Source organism: Alligator mississippiensis, chromosome 1 (assembly GCF_030867095.1).
Source record: "Alligator mississippiensis isolate rAllMis1 chromosome 1, rAllMis1, whole genome shotgun sequence".
Classification (NCBI taxonomy): domain Eukaryota; kingdom Metazoa; phylum Chordata; order Crocodylia; family Alligatoridae; genus Alligator; species Alligator mississippiensis.
Window position 1 is genome coordinate 468,935,104 of NC_081824.1, and position 24,382 is coordinate 468,959,485.

The following is a 24,382-nucleotide window of genomic DNA, read 5'->3' on the forward strand; positions in this document are numbered from 1 at the left end:
CCCAAGATGAGAGGGACTTGGAGTCGGTGCTTGATAGAGGAAGGGCCCAGGAGCGATCGGGACTAGAAGGAGATGCCTCCTTGGACGTGGAGGAAGAGAAAAGAGGTCTGTGGGACTGGAGGCGAGAGCAGAAAGCATTCGGGTTGGGGCGGGGATCAAGTAGGATGCTGGAACAAATGAATCCACAATGGTTGGGATGGAAATGCAGGGGATGATTGGAGCATGTAGGTGTTGGGAAAGGATTTCTGAGGGCCAGGAGAAAAGACCCCAGGTCACATTTAAGATGACCGCTTTCCCCATCTTAAAGAATCAAACTATCTTTTGGAAAGAGATTCATACGCAGGCCTCAGATTTGTGTGAGGACTGATTACCATTCAGGCATTAAACACAGTGTCTGTTTGTGTCTAATGACTTGCTGGAGTGACTGTAGTTATATTAACATCTCAGCCACCCAAACCCAGCGCACTTCTGGCTGGCAGCTTGTAAGAGGGACTTTCCCTGCAAGAGCAGAGCATTTTAGGGTGCACCAGTGCACAGACTGGATCAGAACCAGTTTGGCTTATGCGCCCAGGGTTATCTGACCTCCGTATGCACCGGGAGGGAGAATTTGCTGCCGTAATATATTGTGAAAGGGGCCTGCAGGCCCTACTTCCCATGGGAGGTCTCTGGAGCATCCTCTGAGTAGGCAGTGAGCTGGTAGCTTGGCTGGCTTCCAGCAATGGGCTGCATTGTGAACCAACTGAGTGCTTTCTATCTTCTCATTTCTGAGATGCCCCCTCATAGGAGATATAGGCCCACAGCTCCTCCCTTAAGTGATTCACCGCAAGGGCCTGATGCATTTCTGCTCCTCTTGGAAACTTCACTGGGGACCACCACCGCAAAGCAGAGCAGGTCCCCTGAAATGGTTGTGAGCTAGGGGAGCTCTGGGCATGGGCCAGTCTGCTCACGGTACTTATGGGTGAACCTAGCACTGCACGAAGGCAGCTCCGTTGCATCCATACCGGGGAGACCGCGTGCAGAGAGCAGGTGCACTATGTTTTGCCGCGGTGCTTCCCAGGGCGTGTTTTTAGAGGCCGAAGTCGTCTCCCCATCAGTGCTGCATCAGTGCAAGCGCCCGCATCCCTCGTTGCACATGTGTGCAGCCCCCCTCCTCCTGCAGCAGGGGGGATCTGGTCTCCTCGGCCCCTCTGCGGTTCTTTTCTACCCTGCTAAGACCACCGGGGTTTGGCAGACGGCTTTAGGCTGCAAACACCTCTCCGCTGGGAACGGAGCAGGAGCCATCCACTCTTTTCACATAAGGCATTGAATGGCCGCAAAGCTTGTAGTCACATAGCAGGAGCCTGCTGTGAACCAGCCTTGTGAAGGGAAGAGGGTCTGTCTCCCATCACCCCCCCGGGCCTTCACTGGCAATTTGCACAAGAGATTGCAATAAGAATAATGATGGGACTGTTGCAAGCTCATTCAGCCCAGGCACAAAGTGGGAGGGTGGAGGGGTTTGCATGAATTCCCTGGGGAATCCCACCTCCAGGACAAAGGAGGGATTACACTGCTTCTGCTGGAAGAACAAAACAGCCCCCTCCTCACCCCCATCCCAGGCCTCCTCCTGCACACAGCAAGTGCTTGGCTCATGCCTGGTGGCTGTGTGCGAAGCGTGCCAGGAGGGTGAAATCATGGGAACAAAAGGTGGGCGGAAAGACAAGCCAGGTCCTGAAGTAATATAACATCTATGTAGATAAAGTTATCACATCTTTATTGCCTCAGGTAGGCTGGGCATTTGTTGAAAGGCTTTGCACTTTACAAGGGACCGTATGCAACAAAAATATATCATCCCACACAAGCCAAGTCCCTGCCAGGTCATGGCAGCAGTTCATTAGATGGCACGCAAGGGGAACAACTGGCGTGCTAATGAATGGATGGATTCCAGGCAGGATCTTATAAGGGATCTGGAAAGGCATGCGGGGGCTGCTTTGAAACCATCGAGCTTAACCATAAAATGGCATTTCATGTTTTAATTGAGCTGAGTGACCGTGTTTCTCACATGCATAGCAGAGTTTTCTCTTCCTTAGACTGCATCAACAGGGATAATGCCAGGGATCTCAGCGGGGTTCCTGGCTTGCACTTGATAAATGGGATTAGCATGGCCTACAGCTATATGAGCAGGTGTGACACCGGCAGCTACATCTGGCGTTGGTAGCTAGTGGCTGGAGGGAAGCAATCTGGCTCTGACAACAAATGAATCACCTAGGGTAAATCACTGATGCCCAGAGCCTGAAAGATGCTTAGGTGCCTAAACACCACTGGCTTCAAGGTAGATACTTTGGAGGATTTAGGCCTTAACTTTCTGGTGCTTCAGTGCCAAAATACCCACCTTTGTAGAGTGCTTGGAGATGGTTGGAGGAAAAGTAGTTAAGTCAGTATGAATAGCTGTGACTATGCAAATGCAAGAAGAAATGTTGCATTTGATTCCTGCCCCCCCAAAAGCACACCGCGGTCATGCATGGTTGTGCTCTTTATGAACAGGGTCCTTCAGCCAGATCCAGGGAAAGGATATAGGTGCCTGAAGTGGTGCTGAAACCTAAATCCAATATCGCGGTCCTGGAAACTCCAGCTCAGCAGTCGTTGAGCCCTGGAGATGCCTACTCTCCATCCAGACCTCAGCTTTCAACCTTCAGCTCCTCTGGCATGTGCTTCTATGTGCTCACAGGACTGTTTTGGTCTTCAAAGGGCTGAACCCATTTCGTACCTATGCCCTGATTGGGAAGCGGAGTTGCAGCATGACTTTCCATCTCTTTCCTGAGACCACTTTGGCAGGCAGTCAATGAAAATGCCATCACACCCCTACTGGATGGGGCTCCACACCAAATAAAAGAAGTGGCTGGCATTTGGGGTTCAGACAAACAAATGACAACGTGCAAAAAGGGAATGGGAGTTGAGGAGAAGGTTTACCGCATGTCAGCTTCTCGGTGGAAACGACTTGGTTTGTCCACTCGTATCTCACAGGAGCTGGGAACTAAGCCATGGTAGTCTAGCCTTGTTTCATTCATGCAAATCCACTCTTCTTTTTACTTGGTATAATCTGTTCACCCTTCATTTTAAAAGAGCCTCTCATCCCTTCTTACACAACAGCCTTGCAGTTAGGCTGGTTAGTGGGGATGCAGAAGACCAGAGTTCAAGTCCCTCCTCAGTGAGAGGGGATTCAGAAGTACCTCTCCTACCCCGTGGTAGGTTTGTTCACCCACAGGCCTGAGGTTGTTTCACCTCTTCTGTTGACAATAAACCAATGTGAAGAGCAAAAGTCAAGATTTCTAATGCCAAAGACAGAGGACACAAGTCAATAGCCTATTGGCTAAGGCACCCACTTGGAAGCGTTTAGACCTCTTCTGGTTTTTGCCCCCTTCTTTTTAAAACAAAGGGGAAGGGGCAATTCTTTCTGTGCAAAGATGACCAGATGAGGAGGTAGTTACCCCCCACCCTTCAGTCTCCCACATCCTGAGCGGGTACCTTAGGCACTGGGTTATTGGGTAAATGCCCAGCAACACGTCCTGCTATCTCTTGTGGGGTGGGGGAGGCATGGTCTGCACCAATGCAAAGGACATGCACCAATTATATCCTCCGGCTCAGGGCCTGCACATGAGACAGGTGGAGATGTCCTACTGCGTGAATGCTGAGCGTGCTTAGTTGCAAGATGTGGGGCCATGCCGCTCAGAGCTATGCGGACTTAGGTGCTTGTACCCCTGCCGAGCGGCAAGCACTTTGAGGCACGTAGGGGGACTTTTTCAGCAGAAACTTAGACACTGAACAATGTTAGATGTCCTCAGACCAGGCCAGAGGTACTGTGAATGCCAGTGGCATCAAAAACCTCCCTTGGGACTCTAGTCCTAAATAAGTGAGGTGAATAGTTGTGTCCCTAAAGCCATCCCCTCCACACAGGTCTCCACCTTCTCTTGCCTTCAACCCTTCTGACCTCCCCCTGTGGGTAGACATTATATTCTGGTGCCAGTGACTTTTGATTCCTGAAGGATGCATTTCCACTGGTGACTGGCAGGCTCCTATTCAACTTCAGATCTTTAGTCATGTGCTGCTATCCTGGGAGAGCTAACTACATGCCGTGGGCTCAGCAGCATATCCTGGCTGCACTGGCAGATCTGCCCGGGGTAAGAATTTGGGCAGGGAAAGTGAATTAGCAAGAACATGAAAGCACCATCTCTATACTCCTCCAAAGATAATTAATTGAGTGAGCCTATATGAAATCAGTTACTTGGAGGCTTGATGAAAAATGGTGGCTATGCTTTTTCCCCACCCAATGTGTCTTTTGACTATTTTCTAAAGGCATCTGACCTATTCATTAGCCCCCAGGGCTCCTTCTGTGCATCCCAGCTCTTCCCCATAACACACGTTATTGGAGCCAAGTCTTCAACTCATGTAAACTGGCCATCACCGAGTAGACCTCATGTAAACTGGCCATCACCGAGTAGACCTCATGTAAACTGGCCACCACGGAGTAGACCTCACGGAAATTGGCCACCATGGAGTAGACCTCATGGAAATTGGCCACCAGGGAGTAGACCTCATGGAAATTGGCCACCACGAGTAGACCATCAATGGAGCTCCTTCAGTTTCCAAGAACCAGACCTCCAGTCCTTTAAAGCTCCCTCATTGCATTATCTTGGCCTGGCATTGATTAAACGTTTCCTCCTCCCCACCCCATTTAGCCAAAGCCCATGTTAGGCACTTGTTAGGTCTTATTTCTTGCAAAGACTTATTCATTTGATTGAGTCCTACGTGTGCTAGGGGGTTTACACAAGAGGAGGAAGATGGCATCCCTGATCCAAAGAGAGTACAACGTAAAGACACAATGTACAGAGAGCAATGAGATGCCATGAAAGGCAGGAAATTAAGGGATGATATTTAGCATGTGCCTTTTTGCACATCAGAAGGGGCCATCAACATCATCTGAATGACTATAGCAGGAGAGTCTCTTTCCTGATCTTGCCATTGGTTCCTATGCTGCCTCCAACCCTCCCAGATAAGAGCCCTCTTTTCCTGACATCAACCACCCAACCCCTTAGGGTCCAGCAACACCAGATGACTGCACAACGTGGCTGCAGTTCTCACTCCTGGAGGTGAAAGAGAGTTTGTTCCTTCCTCTTTGTCTCTGCGATGGCTGCAGTCCAGCTCTGTCAGGTGTTGCTCCTGCAGTGAAGTCAAACCTACCAGCCAGGTCCTAAGCTCTGCTGCTCACCCAGGAAGATCAGGCGGCTTCTCCCCTCCTTTCCATCCCTGTGGTTGCTCCCTGTATTGCAGAAGTCAGTGCTGAACAGAAAGCAGCCAGCACTAGGCTGTTACTTGCACGCAGGTACCTTCCTTCTCCACTTACCCATAACACCTGCCACCAGAGCTGAGCTGGCCCAGGGCCAGTAAGCAGTACCAAGGAGAGAGCTTCACTCTGCTGGAACAAGGGCCAAGGTGTGACTCCATCACAACTCAGCCCTGGCTGGGCTGTGGGGCCACGTACCTGCGCTCTGACTTTTTCCATCAGGACAGACACTGATGTCCTCCAGACCCCAGCCGTCCCGGTTGAAATCTCTCTGGGACTTCTGTTGCTGCAATAATCCTGCTTCTCCTTTCACTGCAGGGTGCTTTGATGTTTGCAGAGGTGGCTTTTCCTTGCAGCTCCTGCTGTTCTAGGAGACGCCGTTCCTTTGACAGCAGTCGCTGTGGGGTCGTCTCTAGCTCCCTCTACCCTTCTGGGCTACCAGAGCTCGCTGTTATCTTCCATAACTCACAGGGCTGGATGCTCCCATGAAGTCCCTAGTGCCTGGCGCCCACAGCTAGGGTAAGCCAGAGGTTCGACCAGCTCTGCAAAAGCAGATAGTCCAGCTCCGACGGAGGATAAATCCTACTTGTGAGACAAAAGCTGCTGACTGGGATTCCCCGGTAAGAAAAAGGCACGTGGGGAAAAGAAACACAAGCAAAGCCAAAAGCTGATAAGAAAGAAATAGCAACAAGACAAACTGCTGCGACTAGGACGGACAGACAACGTACTTTTCGACTTGAGACACGGGGACAGACGCCACGCAGAGTAAGGTGAGAGGCACAGGGCCATTGAGGAGTCACTTCTACTTTATTCTGAATGATACAGGCAAAGTAAAGCCCAGACCACGCTTACAGTCGGAGAGAGACGAGACAGGTGCCAGGCAGCGGGTTAGGGGGGAAGGACGGGGTTTGGAGGTGGCTTTTCCAGGAGGCACCTGAAGAAGACACAGCGCAAGGGTGCGGCGTGGGAGAGACTCAACACCTGCATGACCGAAACACCAAAGCGGGTGAGTGGGTGAAGACTACAGAGCGAGCATGAAAGAGGGAGAGGCCTCGAAGGCCAGAAGGGCAACTTCACACTAAAGTGAGAGAGAAGAGAGGTGAGGTGGGATCCTGGAGGTGATGCAGCACAGAAGGGAAGCCAGCGTTGAAACGCAGTGCCGCAGTTGGAGCGGGCCGGTCAGCGGTGGGAGTCGGAGCGCGTGTATGAGGCGGTGGCCTTCCTCCTCTGTGAAGAGCAGAAGCATAGACAGCTTTGAGAGGAGATCCAGGCTCGTCCCAGCTGGGACAAGTCGCTGTAAGCCAGGTAATCCACTAGCACAACAGGAAAGCCAGCCGGGACGCACAGAAAGCAGCAGCGATGCACAGCCCCATTCGTTCAGATTTGCCGCAGCCTGTCTGCAAGCCATCCTCCAGGTCTCCCATCACATGGAGCCCTTTGCCACTGCAGTGCAAGCCCCAGCTGTGAAAATGGGCTTGCAGGACTGAAGCACTGTTCATCTTCACAAGGAACCTAGCAAACGCCCGTACAGTAGGGTCCTTGGCCCCGGTGCAACAAACACAACAGGACGCACAGATCTGGTGCAATGGAGTTTGCTGTCCCTGCTGTGAGGACATGTGAAGGCCACAGTAATGTCCCCATAGGGATCGGAAGCAACTTGCATGCAGGACTGGGTGGATCATCAGGGGAGCTGGCAACAAGGTGGTTTCAGGAGCTGAGCATCTTCGTCCCCTTTCTCTTCCTTATGCCTTTGAGGTAAACAAAAGCTTAAACCAATGTGTACTGAAAGCAATTTTCACCTTAAACGTTTCTTAAATGTGTCACCTAAGTTTACATCTCCTTTGCCATCATCTTCTGAAAGAGCCCAGTTGTTTCCTTCCTGTGGGTCACTCCTGCAGCAGAACCTCTGCAGGAAGCTGGTGCAAAAAGGTCCTTTCAGTCAACAGAAATCTCGCCCTCCAGACTAAATGAAGGTCACCGGGTCTGCAGCTTGGTGCGTGGCCACCTGCAAGAGAAATCAATGGTGTTTACAAGCAACCATCCTACTTCCTAAAGAGCCAGCAGTCAGCAAGTATCAGGCGTTCACTACCTGGTCCTGCAAACCTTTGCTCATGCGCAGAGCGGGATTACATACGCAAAGAAGGATGTGCACGACAGAGCCCTTAAATGCACAGCTAAATCAGACTTACCATGTTGTTACTGCAAAACGGTGCTTGAGGTCCAGCTGAGGTCTAGTGTCTCAGAGCCGTAGGCTACAGCATTAGGGAGGATATTCCTAGCGCTCAAAACTACCGTGACGTCCCATCCATACTAGGGACCGGTTCCTCTTCCTTGCAGCTCCTTTTCAGTTTCTGAGGTCGTAGCAATTGAAAAAGGATGGTTGAAAACAAATGGTAGCCCTAAGGTGCTGGGAGACATTTGCCTCAATAGTCCTAGTCTCTTCTGCAGCGGCAGATGCAGCAATATATCCTACTGCCCGGCTCCTGAGACATCTGGGTAGGGCTCATATGTCAACCGGTGAAATATCCATTTCAGGTAACTTTGACCTTGGTGTGACAGCCGGGGATGGGGGGTGATAGCTGAATATATCTGGTTAAGATTTCAAAGATGGCTTGGAGATAGCGGTCCACAGCAAAGCATTAGTCAGCTCTGCTTTCTAAAGCAGGCAACAGTGAAAAAAAATCACATGTATTTTGGCAGATTTAACCAAGCGCATGATTTTCTGACCAAAGTAATGATAGTTCAAAGCCAGCCTCAGCCTGGGTTGGCTTCTGAAGGTGTGAGGCTGGGTATTCAGGTTAACATTGACCTTTGGTAGCTTTAACATGCACATTGCAATATTTTTCAAGAGTATGTTGCTAAAACAAGTTCACCTTTAATAGCAATCCTCGTTCTAGGCTTCTCCTCCACATTACAAGCACCCTACAAAGCACTCTGTCCCTTTTGAGTAACACTTACCTTCCCAGCTTTGTACAGACATTAAGTCTTGCAGCACCCATATGAGATAGCAAAGCTTCATCAACAGGAAATAACTTGCTCAGGGCTACAGCGGGAGTCGGTAGCAGAACTGTGATGGGATGTCCCAGGTCCTTGGCACTCAAACCTCTATTCAAGGTAACAGGCTATGCTGCCCCATAAAACTATCTCGTCTCATCACATAGTCAGATTTTGACATTCAGAGCAAATTCTCAGGAGAGCAGAGTGACAGTGCTGTGTTTTCCAGCACTGAGTGTTTCTGGGGGAGATCCCCCATGTCCCTGTTGAAATGCTAACAGCAGGGGCTCGGCTGCTGTATGGGATCCTTGAATGGCTAGATCAGATCATGCATAGCACCTAAATCCCAGACCAGGCTTTTAATTTGGCATGATAGCAGGAGCTAATCGGCATTGCTTTCTTGTGCTGAGGATTTCTACATCCTCCAACATTCATGCTCTGAACAATGCAAGTTTGTGTCACTGGACTACCAGAGATATGCCCCTGAAAATGGTAAAAATGAGCAGCGGTCACCTTTAGAGGAACTGGATGCTTTGTAATGTGGCTGGTTGTTATGCATAACCCATGAATGAACACAGATTCGTGGCGTGCGTGCGTTTCTGGGATGGTGCTGAATGCGGCAGATTGTAGACAAGGCAGCAATGTAAACTCTGTACTTATACCGTATACTAACACACTAATATGGATTCGGGTAAAAATGAGCCGGTTTCTCATCTGAACTAAATCTACGTAGTTGCATGAAAGTCCACGCAGCCGTGTTGAAACAGAAGAGCTGAAGATTTGTCTTGCGCACAGACAGTGCTTTCCAGCTAAGGTTTGGGCCCAGTGTGGTAGTACAGAGCCCACTAAAAAACAAAATCAGATCGGAGGGGAAAATAGTGAGGGCAGAAGCTTGCAGATCCGAGAGGGAGAAGCAGAATGACAGTTTCTGCCCACAATTTGAAGTCAAATGCCATCAATTCTGTCATCTAATCTTTCCCCTTTCCCCCAGCTAATAATCACCGTTAGGTTATATGAATACCCTTACTTTGCTCTTCTGCCGCAAATTGCATTGGAAGCATTTCAATGGCACGTTTCAAAATTAATGTTTAACCCTTTAGCAACAGGACTCACAGTTGCAAATGGTCAGCACAAATGGTCTGCAGTGCCAGCTTTTTCTACCTACAACATGCCTGAGAATAAAACCCATACCTTGGTTTTGAGAGAGAGAATGAAAAGGTGGTCTTTCTTTGTAGTAAATAACTGAGTAGCTGTAGCAAGGGACCCCAGCCGGCTCATTGTTCTGCTCCACGTGAGTCCTGTGCAGCTCTTATGTTCACTTGTGCCCAGTCAATGCCAGAAATGACTCTATATTCTGAGCTATGATTTCTAGCAGCTGGCTTTTGGGGGAAAGGTGCATGTTATAGGTGAGAAAATACAGTATTCCCCCAGCTAGTATTTTATAGACAGGGGTGGGCAAAGTCTGGCCTGCAGAACAGATTGGGTCTGCAGCTGCTGGGATATGGGCACCCTGCCCACATCACTGCAGCTGCTGGGAAATGGAGTCCAGCCTCTGGCCAGGTCCATCACTTTGCCCATCCCTATCATAGACCCTACTCCAGAATGAATTCAGCTGTGTATAGGCTTCCTTAGTTCGTCTCCTCATTGCTGCTAATCCCCACAGATGAGACAACTTATGAATGGGCACCATCTTTTTCCAATAGATGGGCATGATGATCAAGCGCTAGTTGATGTGGATCAAGCACTGGTTGATGTGGAGCAAGCACGGGTGTCACAGGTATGGCTGTGAGGTTCGGTGCTTATGGCTGCGGATGTGCCCTGGAGCGTTCGTCACCCCGTCATTTTCTTTTTATGTTATCATGCTGGAACGCTCCATTGCACAAGGTCAACTGATGATGATGGAAAGACTCCTCATTCACGCCAACGGGCCAGAAGTGGCTTTGTTGGGGAAAAGTGCTAATAGTGAAGTCAACACACTTTGGCAAGATCCTTTTCCTTGTTGGAACAGGTTTTGCCACCCCTGCCAAGTGTCAGGTGAACAACAGCAAGGTGTGAAGTCCACCTGGGGGGATGCAAAGCGTGAACCCTTTGCTCAACTCAACATGAAAACCAAACTACCTATTCACGTGACTTCACTGTCCATCTTCACCTGTGCTCATGGTTAGCTCTCCAGTCCTGCTTATGTTATAGTGGCATAAAGACTCAGACTGCGGCATCTCTGTTATCTCTACAACATGAAACTCATGGCTCTCCCACTGTCAAACTGCTTAATATAGGAAAGGGTGCTTCCTTCACTTACTCCGTTGTGCTGCTTATCGAGAAAACGAGATCAAGGAGGTGGTGTTCGTCTTCAGCATTTATTTATCATTGGAAAAAAAAAAACCCTTTGAGCAAGCAAAGATCACAAGCACGTCACAATCAATTGGCTATACATTAATAGTTTTTGTCATTCTCATACTAACAGCAAGAATGAAATAGCACCGAGAGGTGGTGTGCTCAACACATTACAAGAGACAATTTGTGATATGCAACCAAACCCAGGCCACAAAATATTAATTAGACACTTCCTATCTGCCATCAGGAGTATGTCGAATTCTTGGGGCGGGGGGAGAGGGGCTGGTTAAGAGGGGAAACCACGTATTTACAGCAGAAAACATTGCAGATGAGGAAGCAGGTGGTTGATTATGCAAAGCAGTTGGAAAAAGCAGCTCAGTCCGCATTTAGCACCATCTTGCAAAAGGGAATAACAGTACAACAAAGAAATACAATGAAAATGAGAAAGCAAGCAGTCAAAGCAGAGGACCTCTTCCCAAGGGAAAAAGCAAACATATATATAAATATATATATATATATATATATATATACACACACACACATACATACATATATATATATATATATATATATATATATTACTATTATTTTTCTATTATTTTACATGGAAAGCAAAACAGTATTACAAGTTTGCAGTGAAACAGAACCAGCTCTGTGGTAGCTGGAAACACAAGCACATCATCAGAGACCTCTCTTGGAATTAAAGTGACAAGCTTTGTATCAACGTGAGCTTGAACCAGCAAAGGTGTTTGTCTCCTTTCTAATAGTTGGCTGGGGATTAATTGTGGGGCAGGTATATTCATGAAGAATTTCATCCTAAAACCAGATTTGACTATAGTTCCTAGTACTAATCTTTGTGATTGATATACGGTGCACTTGGATGTATGCACAGAGCCCCCAGTAGGGATGCAGCTGCTGCACTGAGGGCATGTGCATGCTATGGCAGTAGCGTGCCTTGTCTGGGATGGTCCCAGGCATGTGCCACCCACCTGATGTCACTCATTTGCTCCAAACCTAAAAATATGCCGATGGGAACGTTTCAGGATTGTCACCAGTGGGTGCTGTCAAGCATGTCGGCAACTGAAATCTTAAGTGCAGGGAGAGATGGGCATCCCAGAAAGTCCTCATAGGAGTATCATTGGGTTTGGTGTGGGTAGAGCATGGGTTGGGACACAATACTACCAGAGCGCACGCAGCCCCTTGGACGTCAAATCTGGCCAGTTAATGGGAGCTGGGGTATGGGCATTGGGACAATTTCCCACAACACAAAAAGGGGCGGACATCACCTGCCCTGTGAAGTCATCCATGTGGATGCCCTTATCTTGCAGTAGGTGAAAACTAATTGTGATGACTTCTCTCCCTTTTGCTGAGGGCCACCATGGTTTAACTTCCACTTACTGCAGAAAAGATATCACAGTGCGATAAAATCTTGTCCTCTTTTTTTCCCCCTTGGTATATTTGCCTCTTACACCCATACCCTCGGTCCCACTGAAGTCAATGGTAAAATTCTCATTTGACTTCAAGATGATTGGGCATTTCGTGGAGCGTTACTTTGGCATGCTATAACTAAGGGCAAAAAGAATGATAATGCTCTCTGCAGGGACTTCTTGTAAGTTGAAACCAGTGTTTCTGGCTACCGTGAACCATCTCTGTGTTTTGCTGCTTTTTTCTACCTGCTCTGACACTTCATCGCCCTTGCTGCTGCTGTGCTATATCCTGAGATAAGAAGGCATGTTACTGAGAGGTGTAAAGGGGAATGGAGGCATCTCTCGAGATGCTGAAACCCTGCACCACCTTGGAAGCTCAGTTCTCTTAGAAGAGCTAAGAGACGGGCACTTGGATGTGAGGAGCTGTTCACTGCGCTGCCTTTCACGGGATCAGCATCAGCCTGCGCTGAGCTGCTCTGCACTCAGAAACAGATCGGAGGTTTGTAGGTAAGTCATGTCCACGAGGTTTCCGAGCCCTAGGTTTCAATGGCTGTTATGAACAGGTCTGTGAGGTTCTCCATGAAGCATGCATGCATGCATGCATGTCAGAAATGCATTACATTTGCAAATATTTCCTCAGTTTTACTTCTCGGAAGTTTTCCCTGGTGTCCTCTAAAACACTGGAGGTGTGTGTGTGTGTGTGTGTGTGTGTGCACGTGCGTGTGTGTATCTACATGTATATATATTTTCCACATACACATCCTATTTCATACTAACAGGTCTAACACAGCTAAGCTTAGAAATACACCACTGAATTCAGAACATGACACCTACTTTATACTCAAAGCTTCAGGCTGTTATTATCACAAGGCAAACAGGACACATTACACAACACACTAAACTCTGCATTTACTCATTACTCAGGCCAAGAAAATTCACTCGGGGAGGGGGGGGGCTTGCCTAGACTTCCTCTCAACCCTCTACTGTGGTGCCCATCTTAATTGCTCTAACATACCAAGATTTAGATTGCAAAAACTGAAACCGGCACCCTCTTCCAGCCCTGCTCCATCCTCTACAGCTTGCACCTAACATCGTCTAGCAGGAAGACGTTTCTCTCTCGAACATCTTTCATGCATTGAGGTTTTGGAGCTCTTGCCTTGCAAACCCCCTTCCCCGCCTGTCTGGGCTTTGTGAATCTGGCAAGCTGGATAGGAGCGCTGGAGCTATGGCGAGAAAGATTAGCCAAGGCCCACGAGTCTCAACTCCTGCACCTGCTCCATGAGTTTATTATCAGGTAGTTCAGCAGCTCAAGCTGGTCAACCTCAGCCCAATCAAGCAAGCTGCTTAGCTCTTTCTGTGCCCCTTGAGTCCAAGAACCAACTCCTGAGGTCTATATTCTGGTCTTGACTGTCAGCTGGTAGAAATCCAAGCAGTTCCTCGCATTAAATTGGTGCTGTGCCAATTTGCACAGGCTGGGGAATGGACTATTTGTGTAGACTGACTCCCAATTCACCCTGACATTGGGGGACAAGTTCAAAGAGTAAAGGCACGGTGAACCCAGAGTGGAGACCTCAGGGGTTTGTCCAAGTTGGAGATTATGGCCCCCAACAACTGGCTCTGTTAGCACATATGCGAGCCAGCATGAACTGTAACAGGTAGGTATATTCAAAACAACGGTGACTGCAGCATTAGTCTAGCAAACAATAGTGACTTGCTCCATTCTAGTCACAATAAGGCCATATCTGCAAATCCAATCTGTTCCTAACACCTATTCTTAGCTCTTGTGGTGCACACTATCCATTTGCCCCTAGCAAAAAAAGGAAGAATTCAGAGCAAGCAAAGCAGGAAGAATAAAACACAAACCCTGGAAAATGATGGGGAAGGACCATCTGCAGGTAACATGCTCTGACCTGAAGCCCTGTCAGGAAATCCTTGTAGCAGCTGGACTCTCCTTCGGCACCTTACTTCACATTGCATCCTCCTAGACATCAGATTTCCAGCTGGTGTAAACGGATGTGGCTCCTCTGGCTTCAAGGGAGCTCCATCCACCTAGACCGGCTGAAGATCTGGCCCAACACATGAATTACAAAGCATCTAATCCTGCATCAGTTGGACAACACTTCCACCGTCTCCAAGACAAACACTGCTCCTAGTCACAGTGGGGTAAATTAGAAGTCACTCCACTGACTTCAGCAGACTGACTCCAGGGATGTCATATAAAGCCTGATCCAGTGAGATGCCAAGCACCAGTCCTACCCTGTTGACATGAGTGGTAGTTGCCAGAGCTCAGCATCCCCAAAAGGCACTCGGCCTCATGGGATCAGGTCCCGGGAACAAAATGTAGCTCGTTCCCTGTGTCAACAGGATCGATGGCAGCTTGACCTGATCCAAGCACTGGAGGATCAGGCTCCAGGAAAGGGACAAGCCTTTGAATACATCTGCAACGCTCAGTTAATTGAAAATCTTTGTAATCCTACAATCCTCTGTGCATCCTACCCTCCCGCTGCCTCTCCTCCTCCTTCTGCAGAGATCCATGTCGTGCAGGCAAAGCAGAAAACCTGACCTCTGAAAGGAGGAGTCTTAATCCTCCTTGGAAATAAAACATGAAAGCTTCTAATACAATCAGAACAAAAGCAGATTAGAAGCCTCTAATTAATTTTGTGGCCTTTATTTAATAAAAGAAAGAAGGAAAAAGAAGAAAGAAAAGTGCAGTGAAATTTACTCTTTCGCCTCAGCCAATTTATTGTTCATCTCTTTACTTTTCTCCTTGTCCTCTGGCTTTGTCCCGCTGGAGCTCTCCGCGCTCTTTTTCTTGGCAGCCCGGCCAGATGCGATCTGCTTGTCTTTGGCCTTTTTCAGGGGTTTATGGCTTGCTGTTGTCTTTTTTGGTTTGGAAGGCTGAACGCTAGGCTTCTCCACCTGCATGGGTGTGACATACAAACCACCAACACACAGACACACAAGGAAAGGTGGAAAACAGGATTTAGATCGAAACGGCAGCAGAGAGACGGCACTATTCATCTATTTATTTATGTCAGGGCAGCAGGCATCTGAATTGGCGCTGGGTACAGAGACTCAGACCCCTCAGTCTTGTAAAGGAGGCAATGACTTTGAAGTCAATGGAGCTGAGCTACTTTATACCACTGGACGAGATATGATGTGAAATCATATCTCACATCCACCACCTCCTGAGAGATGATGTGAAAGCCACTAAGCTAAGAACACGACCTGCTTTGCTCCGTGGTCTTTGTTTAAGGATCCCCACGATGTCCTTGCTCATTAGGTCTCTGTTACCAGGACAGAACAACCTATACAGCAGCTGCCAGGGGCTACTTAGTGAAATAGGACTTTTGTGTCATTTGTTGGACTCTTCAGTACTAATGAAACCTAGCAGGATGGAGCGATGCTTTGGGTATGCCCACAGCGCATCCCCGGTGCATTCAGAGAGGGAGCATGCCTCACCTGCACGCTGCCGCTCGCGTGCGGCAAACCTGGAAATGCAGCGACGAGGCTGTCCGAAGGGCATCCCCTGTGGCAGCTGCTCTCAAGCGTGGTGGAAATGGAGAGTGATCATGTGGGATGCCCCTGGATTGGCTTTGCTGGTGCAGATCTGGGTCTGGCGGGTGTGAGCGGGACTGTCCTCACCTTGAGGACGCCCTCTTTGAAAGAGCCAGAGTTGCTGTGTAGACAGTCCCACAGTCCATGGAGAGAGGGGGCATGGTTTAACGTCCCCTGGTAATTTGCAGAGTGGCTTTTCAACCTCAGTGATTTTTGGGGGGGAGGTGAAGGGGATAAAACGAGGAAAATACGGCCCTCAAAAGGAAAGGGTAAAAAGTCTTAGCATCCCCCATGCACTAATACCTCCATACTGTTGCCAGTGCCTGGGGGCTCAGAAGGGCACCCCTCATTTTGCCCTTTTCCTAGGTAGAGAAAATGGTGGAACAACATGCAAGGATATCTAGGGCTTGTCCTCTGCTGACAGGGACAGAGGCAGCAAACACAGGCTTCAGTATCCGGAGGGGAGCACAGCTTTCCATCGGACCCCTCTCTCTCACAGACCCAGACAATACCATGGCTATCTGGGCAAAATCTAGGAGGGATGAAGGACACTGAACCCTAAAAATATGACTGCCTCTTGGGATGGACTCTCGGGGTGGATGGCTTGCCTCTTGGGATGGACTATCGGCTGCTGTGCAATAGCATAGCTCCCCTGAATGCCACTGGACCTTACGGCCAACATCAGTGGAAGTATGTCCATCCAGCTGAGTGTCTGCCCCTTGGCATGCTCCTCCTGAGAAGACATCAGAAGAGGCAAAGCACTTGTAGCTTTGTAATTACTAAATCATAATCGTCTAGAGGAGAGATCGGGGAATTGCAAATGCACAGATACTGTCCTTGGGCCACAGGCTGAGCTGCTACAATTCAATGTGGTATCGCTGACTTCAGGGTGCCTACATTGACCTACAGCAACAGAAAATCCAGCCCCCTCTGTCCTGTAGGATGTCAGAGAATTAATCCTAACAGGGTCTCTGGCCAGCAATGCGTGGGATATGGGCCGTGGGATGGACCCGGGCAGTGCTATGACGTCAGCCTAGGAAATGCCTTGTTATTCGGATGGGCCCCGTTGCAAACAGCGCTGGCCCGCGTGGCCTTACACTGTATTTCTCACCTTTGGAGATTCTTTGTAGGGCTCACTGTAGAGGCTGCGTATCCTTCTGCGTTCGAGGAATTTATCGGCTGGCACGGGTTTGTTAGGCTCCCCCTTGAACTGAGCGCTGTAACTGGTTTCATGGGTCATTTTCTCCTCGGGGGGCTTGTATGAGACCTTCGCTCTTATAGCTTTCACTGGCTTGATGTCAGTCCAAGGTCTGAATTCATTTCTGGGGATCAAAAAGACACCAGATGCAGGCATTGAAACAACAGAGGAAAACACAGAGAGTGGAAAGGGAGGTGGGGAGTTGTAAGTCCTGTTAGACGGGGCTCTCATTTGGTCTAACTGAAAGCCAGCTGAAGCCCATGGGAAAAATACTAGGCTTTGGATCTGGCCGTTCGAAACTGTTGGATGCTGAAAACATGGGAACTTGGTTTAGCTGCTCAAATACCGGGCTCCTTTGAGACTCTGGCCCAAAACCTTTTAAGGTCCCCTAGATCTATGCTGAAGGCACGGCAGGTCATCACCATAGGGTACCTGTATGCAAGTCTGGAGGCTGCTTAATTAATTAATCAAGTCTTCTGGAGCATGGTAATTACTGCACCCCAGCAGCCTCCCACATCTCGTGTATCAGCATCCTCGCTTCAAAATGGTGACGGGGGCATTTGAGCTAAAGCTCGTCGAACAAGCTTTAGTTCAAGCGCCCCCACCGCTGTTTTGAAGCACGGGGATGCTGATACAAGAGACACTGTGGTGCTTTAATTAGAGCGGCTCTGCTCCCCACCACCCCTGGAGTACGTGTAAAAGTGTCCATGCCATGTCACTGGAGAACCTGCAAAGGACCCAACTGGTTTGGAGAAGTACGAGCTTTCATAGACAACAACCTACTGTATCAGATGCCACCTCCTAGACCTATGCTGTTTCATCCGTGCCCTAAAGAACCCAAATGAGACGTTCCTACAAATATTTCTCTTTTTGGTGGAAATAATGAGCCATATTTACCATTTACTTGGTATCCCATCTCAGCACGCAAGCTGGTTATCACGCTTACCTCTATGAGCCCCAAGTAGGCAAGGACTTCAATACTTCCTACAATCACCACTCATCACTGCCTATAGGTAATGTCCTGTGTCATACCAGAAAAGGTGTATTACGCCTCTGTGCATCTACTGTACTATTTAAAATATATATTTTTAAAGAATTAGCACAAACTGACTGTGGTTTGTATAGGTTTTGTGGACTATGAGTTAACACAACCGCTGGTGAGGCCCTGGTAACAGCATTCGCCAGAGTAGGCCCCAAGGAATACAAAATATAGGCATACAATATATGGCTTGCACAGAAGTAGCTCGTTAGCTTTAGAGGAGCCTCCAAGGCCAGAAGACAGCGAATGGATGAGACCGGTACAGACCACCGAAACAAAGATCAGCGTGACCCAGCACACAGGTCTGCGTGGGAAAATTGGTGCTAACTGATGGGAAGCCGGATGTGGAGGCTGTCACCTAAGTCTGTTTTACTCCATGATGAGAGCTAGGATGTGTATGCTGTAAATGCAAAGTTGTTTGGTATATAAAAAGGGGCCTTAATGCTTTGTAGATAATAGACCTGGCCGAGCTCTTTTTCACTAAAAACCAAGCTTGCGGTCTCTTTCTTGTCACAAGGATGTTGTTAAGGGCACAGCGTCACGGGCAGTATCCTTACAGCATGCACACAGACCATCCAACCTGAAGCAGCCTGTTGTGACCGGTAACACCTACCCCCAGAACAACACTAATTGGAGTCGGATAAAAACCCAGGCAAAGCGGGCCCTGACAACACCGGTGAATCCCCTGCACTACGTGTCATTTACCAAACAGGAGCTACAAGTCCAGATCTTTTCTTCATCAGCCCCTTGTGGCAAACATTAGACGCGGTGAAACGTTTCCATCACAAATGTTAGGGGATGGTTTAACAGGTAAAAAAAAAAAATCTCCATTTCTTTTGAAACGGGACAGGCTTCTGCTGGGAAATTGTTATTGTTGTTTCACCAGCCCCAAACTAGCATTTTGATTGGCTGTCAGGCAAATTCTTTCCATTTTTCAATGAAAACTTGGGAGCAAATTGACAAAAATGAAAATCTAGATTTGTTGAAATGTTTTGCAAAGAAGGGGGAAAAAAACATTTTCGAACCAGCTGCAGTAGAGAACACAATTGGCATCCTGAGCCAATATATTTCTTTATCTGAGATTAAATTCCCCACTACTCAAGGTGCCAGCATGCATTTTGTAGCTCCAAAGTGTTGAAGTGGGACTTGAGAGGCTCTAGAAGAAGTCTTATGCACCCAGGTAACATTGCTCTTGTCGCTTTTTAAGACTCTTGCAGGCAATACATGGGCATCTTTACATTTCCAATCCTGCCTGCCATAAGCACTATTGCCCTATTAACACATCTGACTATGGCAAAACTCACAGTTGTTATTAATTTTGGAGCAATTTTAAACAATTTTAAAGGAGAGACACTTCTACTCGCAACCTCCTGGCAGTTAGAGCAGACCCCCCATAACACTACATCTCCTTGACTCCCCTTCTGAGAAATATTGGCTTTGTTTCATCTCTCTTCCATCCAGTCATTCTGCTAGGCACTCTGGGAACCTGTGTGCCCGAAAAATGCCATCCTAAATAAAACTAGATTGCAAAAGGTCCCCCATTGCCGGTCATTGTTAAGAATGCTACCATAAAAAAAACCGAGGAAAAGGAGTATCTTCAGTATCAAACTGGAGTGAATGGCTTGAGTGTATGATTCCCACTAAATCACATTACTTATAGAATCACAAAATCATAGAAAATTAGGGTTGAAAGGGACCTCAGGAGGTCACATCTAGCCCAACCCCCTGCTCAAAGCAGGACCAGCCCCAACTAGATCATCCCAGCCAAGGCTTTGTCCGGTCGGGCCTTAAAAAACTCCAAAGATGTAGATCTTACCACCTCTCTAGCACCTCTCCAATGCTTCACCACCCTCCTAGAAGAAAGTTTTTCCTAATATCCAACCTAACCTCCCTTGCTGCAACTTGAGCCCATTGCTCCTTGTCCTGTCATCTGCCCCCACTGGGAACAATTCAGCTCCATCCTCTTTGCAACCCCCTGCAGGGAATTGAAGGCTGCTATCAAAGCCCCTCTCAGTCTTCTCATCTGCAGACTAATACAACCTCCAGAGCCATCCCAAGGTACTTCAGAAGATACAGAGCCCCATTCTGGGCTCACAGTGTCATCAGAGAGTGGTCAGGCATTGGACCTTTGGATTTTGCTTTTGAAAGGATAATAGGACCTTTCAAAAGCAAGTTAGACAGGCACTTGGCTGGATGGGTAAGTCAGGAATGATCCTGCCTTGGGCAAGGAGCTGAACTAGACAACCTTGTGAGGTCCCTTCCAGCCCTACTTTCCTATGATCGGTAACTAGGCTCTATATTTTAGATGTAGGAAGGTTTCAAGACATGGTATGAAGCATGCTCATCTTGCTGGGATCCTATGAACCTGGCTGACTTCCTGCCCTTTGGGCAGGGGGCTGGACTCGATGATCTTCTGAGGTCCCTTCCAGCCCTAATGTCTATGAAATCTATGAAATCTATGGTCGTTGCAGAGTAAGTCATGCCATGTCACTGGAGAACCTGCAAAGGACCCAACCCTCTCCACTCCCGTTGAGAGCTGAGGTTCCCCAGCACCTTTACATGATTGGTCCCCCAAAAAACAGAGATCTTTGTACCCAAGTGAGGTGGTTATAGCTTCAAGATCTACAAGGAGCCCTGGCTGACAGTCATAAATAAGTATAACATAGCTTGCCAAGTCTGTCCTGCCCAGAGCTGGGGGGCAGGGTGGAGGGGAGGGGAGGAGGCTAGACCTGATGATCTCCTGAGGTCCCTTCCAGCCCTCAACTTCTGCAAATCTCCACTCTGGATGTGCTCTGCTGGTATGAATGGGGATTAACAGACAATGCTGAGCATGCTAATTTCTTATTAACATTCACCATGCAATAATCTGTCTTGTATTTTAGCACAGCCGACCTGACGACTGCTTTCTGGAAGAGAAGTCCCACTGCTTTCCATTCACTCCCCCCTTTTTTGTTCAGCGTGTGTGTAAAGGAGGTCATTTCAGCTGCAGCACGCCTGGCACACTGATGACTCTCTTTTCCAAAGCCCCGTGTTGCTAGAGACAGATAGGGGGACCGTTTGTCTTTGTCAGCATCGGGCTGAGATTGGGGCTCGGAGGAGAGACAGATGGGTGCAGATTACAAGCACAAAACCGAGAGGGGGCTAGACAAACACCGGAAGCAGGCAGATTCCTTCTTAGCTCATTCAATAATCAGATTAGGCCCATCTTTGTGACCAACATTTACCACCCAGGAGTCCTGTTTTGTCCAGAAAGCGGTTGACAGTGTCCTCCTCCTGGCTGAAGGCCTGTCTTGGAGCCCCAGACCTTCATCACCTCTACTGTGCATGCCTACAATGACTCTACGACGAAGCCAATGCAGAAGACCTCTCGGTGCAGGATGAGAATACCCATCACAGAGTCCCACAGGCAGCTTGCACAAGTGCTGTGCACTAGAGAGTAGACTGGGTTTTACCTAGTCTTGTGTGTACAACCTCAGATGCTCCCTTAGATTTGTATAGATTCATAGATGTTAGGGTCAGAAGGGACCTCAATAGATCATCGAGTCCGACCCCCTGCATAAGCAGGAAAGAGTGCTGGGTCTAGATGACCCCAGCTAGATACTCGTCTAACCTCCTCTTGAAGACCCCCAGGGTAGGGGAGAGCACCACCTCCCTTGGGAGCCCGTTCCAGGACGGTTTGGATAGGGATGATCCTGCCTCATACAGTGGGGTGGACTAGATGACCTTTGGAGGATCCTTCCAGCCCGACTTCTCTTTGATTCTGTGATCTGCTAAGCTCTTTATGGTTTGAATCCCCGATGTCTTAGGAACTGCCCCTCTCTTGATGCTTAGACTCAGCAATTGAGATCAGTCAGGATCATGGGATTGCACTGCTTACACGCCTTTGCCCAAGAGCTCGAGGTAGGTGTTCCCCACAGAGGCCATTGATTGGAATATGCTTCCCCATTTGGTCTACACGAGCCTGACTTTGCTGATCCAGAGGATGCACTGCAAAGGAAAAATGGACCACAGTCTCTCATTGCCTTGCTTATGGCTGGGGAATCACTTTAATGACACTGTGTTAGCCAAGCATCTTCTTGATTTGCATCTTCTTAAGCTTAATAGCCACTTAACTGGGGGAGGTTGGGATGGACTCCCTGTATACCTTGGGAAAGAAAGGAAATACAAACTAAGCAGAATAGAAAAGAAACAGAAGAAGACAACCATGAGTATGGGCTACTTCTTAGTGCCTGGCTCATTTTTATGTTCATGCTGAATTTTGTTTCTATAGGACATCTTGCATACCTTCTATTTGTTGGTATGAGTCTGATTTTTTCAGTCAATGGAGAGCTTAGCAGTAGTTCCTGGAAAGACATACTGATATACACTCCCTCCCTAGCATGTGAAATATTTCACAGAATAGGCCAAATTGCTGTTCTTCATATCCTACATCACCCAACACACTGTAAAGATGTTGATCTTAAAATGTTGTGCCTTGCTGGCAAATGGGTTATAAATACTGGACTCCTGAAGGGACAGAGTAGTGCCAGGGATCTGAGCCCATCATTCAAAACCTTATTAGGTCACTCAAGAAAATTATTTATAGCTTTATCCTATTCCCATATTGCCAGCCATTCCATTAAGTTCAAATTCTCCAAACAAGGTTGTGACCATGACACTACTGTGAGATATCTACAGCGTACAACATTAAATCCCGGTTGCAGCCAGAACTGGACCAATTTTAACCGGGCTCATATTCTGCAATGTTTCTGTGTGGCTTAAAAGCAAACAGAGGCTTCTTTAAAAAAAAGCTACTCCTTGGGCACATCGATATGAGATGCTATGGTGCAGCAGCAACAAGCTACGGCGCAGTAGCATTGCTAGGCATTAACTGTGCGGCGACGCTCTTATGCAGTAGTAATGAGCTACTGCACAGGAGCATCGGGGAAAAAACCATGCGGTGATAGTAATGCTGGTTACTGTGCAGTCATTCAGTGCTGGCTTATGCAAGTACTAAATGACTGTGTGGTAACAACCAGTTGCAGCCAGTACTTGACCAATTTTAACCAGGCTCATATTCTACAATGCTTGTGTGTATAAGGGATATAGCTGTAAAGCAACTGGAGGTTTCTTTAAGAAAAAACTACTGCTTCGGTGGTAAAGTTGGGCTATTATAGATGGATGGTATCTTTGCCAGGCTGTGCTGGCTGAGCCTATAACACTGAGAGAAAGTGACTGCAATCCTGAATGTTCCTCCATTATTATTTAATATATATCTAAGCTAAGAAGTGGACTTCTTGCACTTTGCAAGCATGTCTGACTACAGGATTCCTGTCTACCTTTGCATACCAATGGCAATTCTACTGGGCTCTGGAAAGGATGGGATGAGCAGCTTCTCCCTGAGTAGCAGGCGGCAGGTGCCTTGCTCCTAGGTGATGGAGCAGTTGGTGATCGCCTGCTTGCCTTGTGCAAATAGCTACCCTGGGTAAGCTGCGGATGCACAACACCTGTGCCAGTGCAACTTAACCTGGCGGGGTTTTACCCTGTCTCTGTCAGAGGTGATTGATTCTACACAGGATTGTGCAAAGTTACTCTAATAAAGGAATTTCAGTTGTCTGTCTGCTCCTTCTTTACACTGGCGTCCAGGTGAATTATAGCCATGTGTCCAGGCAAGAGCACAGTGCAGCTTAGGGAAGCAAAGGAAGTAAGGTATTCCCTTGCACTGGCATATCCATCCCTGGAGGGAGACAGCCGCCGTCACCAAGCTGTTACTTTAGCTGCTGGCAAAGGTGGAAAGGGAATGGGAGAGTAGGCAGAGACCAGAGCCCGCACCCTCATCTGCAACGCAGCAATGAGCACAGACGGGCTGGTTGCACAGAAATAAGTGTAACCAGTGCTGGAGCAGATAACTTCCTCCTGGGAAGCCGATCGTTTCCCTTTAGTGCAAGCAGCAAGGCTGCCCCTTCACAGTGAACGTGGATGCAATTGCAGCAGTCAGTGCTGGAGAAAATGAATGTTTAAAGCACACACAGCCTTCGTTAGCTCCACAGGTTTTGCTGGAGATCCCTTTCCTCTTGTTAGGATGTATGGACCTATTTCTCAACAAGAATGTAGGTTACGGGACCAATGACACCCCCTGGCTTTCCCTCTTGCCCTGGCCACCGCTCAGTAAGATGTGCTTAAAATTAACAGAGAGTCTACTGCTGGAGGAAAACCGAGCTAACCCCTATTCAAGCAGTATATGGGCAGTGTATGTGCGAGCAGACAACCCCGAATAAACGGCATGCTTTAGTTCTGATTCCAGTGAAATCCCCACTGAAGATCATTCAAGTTGGGTTGAAAAGGACCCAAAATAAGCCCATGAAAGCAATGGGCAACACACCCTTGTGTAACATCAGGCCACGCGTATTGCCCATCTGGCCGTATGTGATCCTCTCCAGAGCAGGGAGTGAGGTGTGTGACTGGGGATGCGACACAGAAAAGACTAGCCTTAAAGGCCATCCAAGCTAATGGCTTATTACTTGGATGATCTTTGA

At 48.1% G+C, this 24,382-nt stretch overlaps 1 protein-coding gene across 1 annotated transcript in view; it reads right to left on the reverse strand.

Annotated features, from left to right (window-relative positions):
• Positions 1 to 10,649: 10,649 nt before the first annotated feature.
• The window catches only part of MAP6 (microtubule associated protein 6), a 56,853-nt gene continuing 43,120 nt past the window's right edge, over positions 10,650 to 24,382 (reverse strand). The window contains exons 2-3 of the mRNA XM_006272869.4: positions 16,742 to 16,952; positions 10,650 to 14,991 (exon numbers count right to left, since the gene is read on the reverse strand). Of these exons, the coding sequence (XP_006272931.2) occupies positions 14,791 to 14,991; positions 16,742 to 16,952 (412 nt within the window). The 3' untranslated portion in view covers positions 10,650 to 14,790. The remainder of the gene's footprint in view (positions 14,992 to 16,741; positions 16,953 to 24,382) is intronic.